At 34.1% G+C, this 10,653-nt stretch overlaps 1 protein-coding gene across 1 annotated transcript; it reads left to right on the plus strand.

Moving 5' to 3' along the window:
- The first annotated feature begins 27 nt into the window (after window positions 1-27).
- On the plus strand, window positions 28-9,026 carry fcf1 (FCF1 rRNA-processing protein). Its single transcript, XM_067368435.1, has 8 exons — window positions 28-115; window positions 217-284; window positions 954-1,025; window positions 2,940-3,088; window positions 4,474-4,546; window positions 5,919-6,006; window positions 6,696-6,790; window positions 8,784-9,026. The coding sequence occupies exons 1-8, from the start codon at window positions 35-37 to the stop codon at window positions 8,830-8,832; spliced, it is 675 nt and encodes a 224-aa protein (XP_067224536.1). The 5' UTR covers window positions 28-34; the 3' UTR covers window positions 8,833-9,026.
- Window positions 9,027-10,653: the final 1,627 nt, after the last annotated feature.

Genomic DNA, 10,653 nt, shown 5'->3' on the forward strand with positions numbered 1-10,653 from the left:
GAAATGACGTAGGAAATGGCGCAGCGTAAGTGAAATGTGCAGTGCGTCGCGTGATAATGACGTCGAAAGTTTAACACACACGAGGGCAGTTTCTCGAGCATTTTCCGCCGTCATGGTAAAAATTAAGGGTTTATCTCAACAATGTTTGTTAAGTAATGTACATAATCGCTTTATTTCTTCTTTGGTTGAATGACAAATTGTGTTTGTGTGAATTAGGGGAAGCAGAAGAAGCAGAGAAAATATGCTACCATGAAGAGAATGATCAGTTTGAAGGATGCGAGGCTGTGAGTATCATTGTTTGTGTTATTATTGTTTATCTGTAAACAAAACATGGATTGAAATGCATCTACGCGACACTTTGGAAATGTTATGTCACAAAAAAGAGAATGTAAATTATTAGAAAATCATTATAAAGTATTATAATTACAAATTATATACACCTGGTCGCATAAACTGACCAGCATGTGATATATATCGGTGGGACTTTTTACTTTAAATCAATAAACCTGATATCAAAGCGCCAAATGTTAGTTTTATAAATGTAGTTTTAGATCTGAACGCAGAGAGTGTCTTCATCTAACAGTACAGTCATGAATAACATTCAGTGATTGTTCGAATAATACACATTTAACCTTCATATAATACTTAAAAAATCCACCACATTATAATTTCTTAAAGGAAGTTGCAACCATCTTTTTCCTGCAGTACCACATTAGATTATAGTCAATAAAGCAAGCAAGTTGTAAAAAACTGAGCTGAATACATACTGATATGTAGCTGATTTCGAATATTGTATTGTAGTTTTGAGTCTGAACTGTGGTTCATTTTAATCATCAATTGAATTGTACAAAACAGCAGATTATTGGCAACAGCATCAGTGAATCACTGTGTTGCTCTTTGAACATCTGATAAAAGCTTTGCTTGTTTTTGTTTTGTTTTTTTGTTTTGTGTAGAAAAGAAAAGGACAGAGCAAAAACGCAAAAGACGAAGAAAGAAGATCCGTCAGCCATTAAAGAACGAGAAGTGTAAGTTTGAATTCTCTCCTATATTGTGTTTGTCACCATGCATCAAATGAAACTGAAGTCTGCTTATTTGAATGGCATGACATATCAACATTTGCTCACAATATACACCTTAATTATATATCTAATCAATTTTTCTTCAAATGTAAACTAGCTGTTAGTGAAAAGTTAGGTTTAGACATGAAATGTAATCAATGCAGTTCCTAGAGGTATGTTAACTTTTATCAGAAGTTCACTTTTTAACACAAATAATGCAACTACAGAACTTCAAATAATCAATAAATGAAGCTATCAGTAGATGCACCCAAGCTATATGTGATAAATGCACATTTTGCAAACAATATATTTGGAGATTGTCTTGTTATATTATAAAATCTATACTTGTTTTAACTTTCTAAATCCGCTTTATTTTATAATTTACCCCAAAATGATAATTCAGTTAGTCACCTTCATGCTGCTCCAAACCTGTATGATTTCTTTCTTCTGCAGAACATAAAAGATATTTGAATAATTGGCTGTTTTTGCATACAAAGTTTTTTTTTTTTTTTTTTTTTTTTTTTTTTTTTTAATGGGTGTTAGTCATTTTCTGGGCAAGGAATTTTACTTGTTAAAGGTGATATAGATGATGTTTTATACATTTTTGCAATATTACTTGAAACTGTCTTTACTAACTGATAAAAGACTATTTATTAGGTGCACTGAAAGTAATAATATTAATATACATCATCTGTGCTCGAGGTAGGGCCTTAAAAACATCAGCCAATCGTGTACGCGATCATCGCATAAACGATTGGCCCTCTGGCTTGTCAATCACTGCCGTGACGTTCCTTGTGAGAGACGTGCGCGGCTGCGCGCTCCAGTAACTTTCCACACTCCACAGGCGCCGCATGCAATGTTTTTGTCAGGAGACAGGAGTAACAACTGAGATTATGAGTTACCTGCGGTGAGTCCGACATAATGAATCCACTAACACGACACAGCGAATGTCGGTGGTAAACAAACACTCGTGCATGAGATTTGGGAGGCGTTCCTTTGAAATGAGCTGTGAAGGAAGGGGGCTGTTCTTTCGCATGCACTCATTTCAAAAACTCAGTAACAGTCTTTGGTTTCTCAGTCGACGAAAAGATCCTCTGTAGCACCTTTTTAATATATTTTAGAGCTTGGACTATCTAGGAAAATATATTTTCTATAGTTTTAAAAAAAAGTTTTACTAAAAACAACTATTGCTTTTATTTTATTGCTTGATTTTTCTTATTTTAAACATTTTAAGTGATCTTTAAAGGATTAGTTCACTTTAAAAAATTAGCCCAAGCTTTACTCTCCCTCAAGCCAGCCAAGCTGTATATGACTTTCTTCTTTCTGATGAACACAAACCAAGTTATATCAATAAATATCTTGACGCATCTGAGCTTTATAACAGCAGTGAATGCGACTAGTATGAACTGAAGAAAGTGCCTCCATTCATCATAAACGTGTACTTCACATTTGATATATTGGTTAATAAAGGCCTTCTGAAGCAAAGTGATGTGTTTGTGTAAGAAAAATATCCATATTTAACAAGTTATGAAGTAAAATATCTAGTTTCCACCAGACTGCCTTCTGTATTTAAGTTAGGAAGAAAGTGTAATGCCTCTCGCAGTTCAAAACACTTACACTACGTCCAACTGCTATTTAAGGACCTGCAATAGGCCTTCAGAGCTGACCTCAGTCTTGAGTATAAGAGAGAAACAAACACTGAAATGATTTAACACAAGCTCTTACACAAATAGCCCTTCATGCAGTGCTTGGAGCAAAACAAAACAAAAAAGATCAGTGTAATTCATATAGAGATATTTATAGTCATATGTTGAATGCTTGCATTAGTTGTTTTAGGAGCAATAATCTATGCCTTAATCCATAATCATTTTTTTTTTCCAGAGCAAAGTATCCATCGTGTCTGTTCTTTCAATACAACACTCAGCTCGGACCTCCATATTACATCCTTGTTGATACCAACTTTATCAACTTTTCTATTAAGGCCAAATTAGATATGGTCCAGGCAATGATGGACTGTCTCTATGCTAAATGTAAGTCCACACACAAGCTAATGTGAAGTGAGTGAATGTGTTTTGGATGTGTTGATCAGTGTAGAGATTCCTATGCAGCAGCACTGAACAGAAATGACTGTGTTCAACACGGTTTACAGCAGACGCTCTGTACACATGCCACACACGGCATACACTTTGTGTTTACTGTATGCATATACAAATACACATAACATAAAAATATGTGGTCTACATATACAGATAAAGACAGTTTTATGTAATTTACCAATCCTCTGCACACACATTGGCTGTAGAATTAGACAGCTTTTTTCGAAAATGCATTAATCTGGAAAACCATTTGAATGAATAACTAAACTTAAACATCAGTAAAATGTGTTTTTATGATTGAATTCTAGTGATTCGAATGAAAATGTGGCAAACATAAATGAATGGAAACAGAACTTGGAGAATTATGGGGTAGTGGTGGTGCTTGAGAAATTATTCAGTGTTTTTTATAAAAATGACTTAATCCTAAAAAATTATACTATTACTAATAATATAAAACACACTAAGGTCTGATGGGCTCATGAATATTAATCATGTTCACTGATTTCTTGAAATCAAAAGTGCATAGGTAAACGTGAGCGAAATGTTAGTGAAATTAGTGAAAAGTAATTTTAAAGCTGCACTATGGAAGTTTAATGAAAGACCATGAAAAAATGTCCTTGCCTTAACCTGTTTTACTACATAGCCTACGATGTTGTTGTTAAATGTAAAACTTTTGGGCTGGGTTTTGGCAAGAAAATTCCATGCTTATAATTTGTGGCATGTTTCTCATGAATAACACATACTGCAAGTCTTGGTTACTTCTGGAAAATCACACAAAAAAAAAGTTTTTTTTTTTTTTTTTCGTTTTTTTTTTTTTTCCAAATATACTTTTCATTGGAAATTCTTCTTACTATTCGTGTGTCTTGGTGCAGTATGATCGATCTTCTCTAATATGGTGATCGCCAGTAATTTCTCGGACCCTAATTCCTCAAACCATCAGATTCATCTGCTCAGAAGAGCGGTGTCGAAGCACAACTGTTTTATGTTTTAATTACAGGTGGCGATAGAGAGGGGGGGGAATAACATAATGAAAAAATTACAACCCAGTCAGTCGAAGTGATTGATCATGATCCTTTTAATGGGGAACAGTTGTGAGAAATGTTTTTGAACCCTTTGCAAAAACAATTTCTGCATTGATTACTAATAAAATATGATCTAATACAAGTCACAATTATTGACAAACACAATCTGACTAAACAAATAACATTCTTTTTGTGCTTTTCATGCTAATATGTTTTTTATGCAATTTGCATGTTTTTTTTTTTTTCTCCATGATCACATGAGTAATGTGTAGTAATTTCTTGTGTTGTGTTATTCAGGTGTCCCCTGCATCACAGACTGTGTGATGGCTGAGCTTGAGAAATTAGGGATGAAGTTTCGAGTGGCTTTGCGGTAATACACACTTATGACATGCATGTAACAATAATAGGGTCTTGAACATTGGGGACCAAACCAATATTTTTTGTTATGCGGGGTAAATGTTTTTATTTATGTTATTTATATGTAATTAATGGAATAATGAAATATAATAATAATTAATAAACAATAATAATCGTTTGAAAGTAATCAACTATTTATGCAAAATCAACAACTTATTTTGCAAATAATTTTTTATGCACACATTCAACAAAACATTTGCTTAATATGCCGAATATTAACAGCTCTGTTAATATGCTTGTCTTGTCAATTATTCATTACATGAATCCCCTATATTTTTTATTAAAAACTGAAGAACTTGACGAACATTTTTATTGTGCAAAATTTGTCTAATATATATTTCTAATATAAGATTTCTTTATTGTCATTGTAACAGAATTATGACAATTCTCTCTCTATGGCTTAATCCAATCAGCAGTAAATAAAAAAACAACAAATTTCAACAATATACTGTATGTAAACAAAAATAGAATAAAAATCAAGACAAGATTTTTTTTACTTTTAAGTTCATTAATGGGTTAGTTCACCAAAAAATATCTTTAATTTGTTCTGAAGATGAACGAAGGTCTTGCGGATGTGGAACGACATGAGGGTGAATAATTAATGATAGAATTTTTATTTTTGGGTGAATTAACCCTTTAAATACAACGAAAGATCTATTGAATTACATTTTTAAAAATCTCATTTGTTTTTATGCATCGATACAGAATCGTTCACATCAGCATCACGATGCATCATAAAAACAATATTCCACAGCTCTAAACAATACCTTTTATTTCTTTGTAAATAAATATCTTGGAGATTCATGTTATGAATATGAAGCTATGTTTCTTTTCAAGGATTTGATTCTGTTCTAGTTCTCTCTCATCATAGGAACTAGCTTTGTTTGCCCTTGGGTTTAGACGTGCCACAATGTCATAATTTTAGTATCTAAAGGCATTTTTCTGCTCTGAAGTCATGTGCGAACAGGACCTGGTTTAGAAATATTTGCAGATTGGCTTCAGCAGTTTTGTGGGATAAGTATCATTACCTGAAAAGTTGGTCATAATGTTAACATCATTGTGGACAGCAGTGCCATTTGCTGGAAATTACCTTTGTACAGTTACACTGTTTGTCCAATTTGATGTCATCGCAGAGTTTCGGCAGCATTTCTGTGCTGATGTGTGAATGGTAGCAAAATGGTTAAAATATGGAAGGTATTGCATGTGTGAATAGCAGATGTGGCTTTAACAGAAAAGATAATATTGACAGTATTACTGCAGTTTTCATATATGAAAATGGCTCCTTTCTAACTTGATTTGTATGGCTTTTCAAACTTTTTGTGCAGGATTGCCAAAGATCCCCGCTTTGAACGCTTGCCTTGCTCACATAAAGGAACGTATGCTGATGACTGCTTGGTACAAAGAGTAACACAGGTATGAGAACTTTGTTAGCTGTGAGGTTAGAATTGTTTCGTATTCCCACATAAATGAAAAAAGATTCACGAACAGTGAAACATGCTGCAGTGGTTTATCTTTTTCACCTGGAAGTGAAAGTTTATGCAAGTAAAATGAATATACTTTGTTTGAAAACATTCCATATATTTGGGCTTATTTTGAGCAGTCATGAGTTTCAGTTAAATACTTTGTTTAAATACCAGTTAATACTGGTAATTCTATAATAATTGTTATACATTTAATATTATGGTATATTTTTTTTATATCATTTTTTTATAAGATTCTCATGGATGTTAAAATATTTTCTTGTTTTTTCTATTGTTCATGAAGACATTTTACATTTACTTTATTCAGTAAAATGAAGTTATTCAGATATATTAAATGAAGTTATGTCTGTTATAAGATTACTTTCCAGTGCATATTTTGAATGAATTATGAGGGTTAATAGATATCAAATGTAGTTTCACAAATCTAAATAAGATTTCCCCCCCCCCCCCAAAAAAAAAAAAAGTTTAAAAAAATAATAAAATAATGAACATTTAGATTTGTTCAGTGAGTTTAATGTAAAATGAATAATTCTGAACTATGAAATAATTGTAACCTCAGAGCTGATACATGTTATATTTTGCTCTACATTCTGATCAAAGGATTTCCTTTTGCTCCTCTAGCACAAGTGTTACATTGTGGCCACAGTGGACAGGGACCTAAAAAGGAGGATTCGGAAGATCCCAGGAGTCCCAATCATGTACCTCTCCAATCACAGGTATTCCAGCTCTCGCTCTGCTTGATTAAATCAAGAACTTGTTTAATTAACAATGTTTTAATTGACCCTTTGTTAAGCCTAGCCTTAATGTTCGTAGTGAGGGGTCCAGTGGGGGGAGGGGTCACTGGGTTCACTGGTTGGTGAGTGCAAGGGAGATTTAATTTTATGAAGTAGTGAAAATGGTGTAGCTGAAATTTGGTTGGCTTATATTTTTACTAAAAATATCTCTATGAAATCATTGACATTCAAGTAATATCACACTACAACAACAGGAAGAGTTTGAGAGATGCCAGTTATTTTGTCTGCTTTGCTTCACAAACAAACATTAATCAAAACAAAGCCAATGCAGGATCAACACATTTAAGAGCAACACAGTCATCATGTTTCATTTCTGAATGTTTTTTTTTTTTTTATAATTCAGTTGAATGATTCAATGATTACTGGCTTAAAGACGTAACATAACTGTGGCTGCCTTGAACCGATGAGTCACAATACCCATAGAAGAATGATCTTTTTACATATATAAATAAAATTTATATATATATATATATATATATAATATATATATATATATATATATATATAGAGAGAGAGAGAGAGAGAGAGAGAGAGAGAGAGAGAGAGAGAGAGAGAACAGCCAGACATTTTGTTCTTATAATCTACATGAACAAACACATGTAAGAAGAAATAATAATAATACCACCAACAAAGCAAACGAATCTCAATACGAATCTGACTTCACCACAGACAATTTAAACAACTCCTAGTTGTTAATATAATACTACAGTATGTAGAGGTAATTCCTGAATACTTGGAATACAATCCAATACTTCCCTGAAGTACGGTGACGGCATCCCGTCAAGAAGCTACTATCACTACCTCAATCACACTTTAGCTGTTAATTTTGTGGTCTTTTGAGCGTTGGATCTTTAGTACTTCTATTCCTCAGCTGTGCAGCATATAGCTGACACGACTTCCAAGTTGCTCTCTGCAGAAATGAAGTTTTATTTACGGCTGGGAGATCACTGGTCACAACAACCCAGTGAGTCTCAATGAAAAGAAAGATTCATGCACATTTGAGTAAAAATCAATGTCGTCTTCACTGTGATTTGTTCTGGTGATTGGTTTGTAATGATCTAAGCTAATCATGAGACTTTTTTGGTAGGTCTACATGGTGTTTGACCTGAGCATCCTTAGTCTGCGTTTTCTGTACATTTCATGTTAAAAAAAAATACCCTTTTGACCACTTCTGATGCCATTACAAAAAAAATCACACGAGTTAGATGATGGCAGGTACAAGATGTTAAATGCTTGTTCCTGAGAACGATATCAGTCTTCCCTGTAGTGTGCAAGATGGCATATAGATGTCCTTCTTATAGAAAGGTTCCTTTAGTCCTTTGGTCAATGACAATACTGCATCCAACCGTACTCAAACTCTACATTATGTGTTATATATGGCATTACATTACCAAAAAAAAAAGAAGAAGTTTAAAATAGTGCTCTGAGGGTGTTTGTAATACATGTGCTGAGGGAGTGATAGTAATTTTAACATCTTTCTCTCTGACTACTGTCTCTCTATATTTTTTCATCTATTGGAAAGACATAGAAAGGCAATAGTGGATAAAATTATATTTGCTATATATCCTAGATGCCTCTTTAGAGCTTTATCCTGCTATAGTTCATTTAAACCCATTGTTCATTTGTACATCTCTGTTGAGCTGAGCTAGGAAGTTCGATGGAAGTCAATGGAAGTGATGTGCAGGCCTTATTTTTTTTGGGAAAGGTCTTAAAAATGGTATTAAATTGGAAGTGCTGATGCCTGCAGATACCCTGATCTATAAAGGGTTTTTTTTTTGCAGATCAATTTGGACTATTTGTGCGTGTGTGCCTGTGTATGCATACAAATTGTGTATATTTCTGTTTGAATGTGTAACAGAAGAATGTCTGTTCACCTATGTAAATTAATAAAACTGTTATAACGTTTATTTTACAGGTATAACATTGAGAGAATGCCCGACGATTATGGCGCACCACGGCTGTAGTACACAGAAGGGTTTTTGTGTGTGTGTGTATCTTGTTTGAGGGGAGGTTGTTTTTTTGCATTGCTATTCTCCCACCTTCTGCCTTTTTAAAAGATTTTCCCTGTGAAATGTATTCATTACTCCTCCATGGTCTTTGGCAGCCCAGTGCACAGAACATTGATATAAATTAAAATGTGTGAAAAAAAAAAAAAAAAGAATGATCTGCAACAAATAAAAATGATTAACCAAAACATGAGTTCAAACTTCAGTGATCTAAGACCCCCTGTTCTTATTAATTAATTAGCACAAATCTCTCAAATTTGTACACATGGAGAACAAGTGATTCTGAGCAGACATGCTTCAGTTCATGAATTTCTGATGCTTGGGAACAATGGTGTGCGGTGGTGTTTTGAAATGAGCAGGCAATGTCCTGACTTTTTTTTTTTTTTTTAATATACTGTATGAAATGTAAATGTACATTATTCTTAATTTTCCTGGTTAATTAAACATTACATAAAAAAGAGACCAAATACAATTCTATTTTGTGTTGTTTTTGTTTGTTTGTTTTTTTGCAATAACTAATGTTTTATTCATAACATCAAGTATAAATTTCATAATTTTGTTTCCATAACATGTCTATTTGAAGAGTTTCGTTGCAAAACGAGAACTCCGTTTTTAACATTTTTGTCAAAATATGTTTATTATGTTGTTATTATTTTGTTTTATGGTGCTACTTATCTGTATTTAAGTTATGAAGGTTTAAATCAAAACAAACCAACTGCAGTTGAACTGATATTAATTGGAATGCACAACCAAAAAACAAGATTTTTGAAAAATTAAAAAAACGGAGTTCTCGTTTTGCAACGAAACTCTTCATTTCAGACTAGTGGAAAGAAAACATCCAAAATATTTTATTGCCAATTATTTTATTGCACTTTTATTTATTTGCATCTTTAGATTTCAATCACATTTTAACCCCCCAGCCCACACACAGCACCAAACTTTATTCACGCAGTGAGCATCACCTGGGCCAGCGTCCATCTCACCGCAGCCAGGGAGGGACTCGCGTCTACAACTCACGGGAAGCTGAAGTGGACCACATCCGACACCCACCTAGCGAAGCTTACACTATTGATCTTCACTGCTGTGAGAGATATAAAGCAGGGTTTCGCTGTAAGAGTGCTTCACCTGGTCAAAGGTGGAGGGAGTGAGAGCGCCACACCACCTGACGCCGTGGGTCATTCCCATAGATAAGGTGTGGTGGTGGGACACCTCCCAACACCACCTAGCACCGTCCAGCTATCCCGTGAGAGAGCACAACACAGAGACCCTCCATCCCCCTCTGAGCAAACTTTTCTTGCTCTTCTGGCGATCTGCACTGCTGTGGAGATATGAAGCAGCTTGTCGCTTCAGTGGAAGACAGTGGTTTTCAATCCTGCTCCCAGCTCGTTAAATGCTCCATGAACTGAACTGAGTGTGTCAGGTAAGAGAGACTTCCAGGATTGAAGTAAAAAGTATAACACCGTATAAAGCGGGTTAAACTCTGAGCATGAGAGAGGTTCACTCGCTATTATACAGGATTCTGCTTGTGACGTCATAACGTGGAATTTAGAACGTTTAGAACTTTTGACTTTCATCATCATGATTGTGCCAATGTCGTTTACAAACCGTGATTAAAAACACCTTGAGTCAAATATATTTGTGTTTGATGTTTACAGCTGTTTGATTGTTATTTTATGGCACCAAAATCTTTTTTTTTACTTTACAGTAGGCAGGGTTGGGCAAAAATACATCAAAATGTATTTTAAAATAAAATACCAAATACCTTAATTTTAAGTATAT

The sequence above is a fragment of the Chanodichthys erythropterus genome, chromosome 18 (assembly GCF_024489055.1).
Source record: "Chanodichthys erythropterus isolate Z2021 chromosome 18, ASM2448905v1, whole genome shotgun sequence".
Classification (NCBI taxonomy): domain Eukaryota; kingdom Metazoa; phylum Chordata; class Actinopteri; order Cypriniformes; family Xenocyprididae; genus Chanodichthys; species Chanodichthys erythropterus.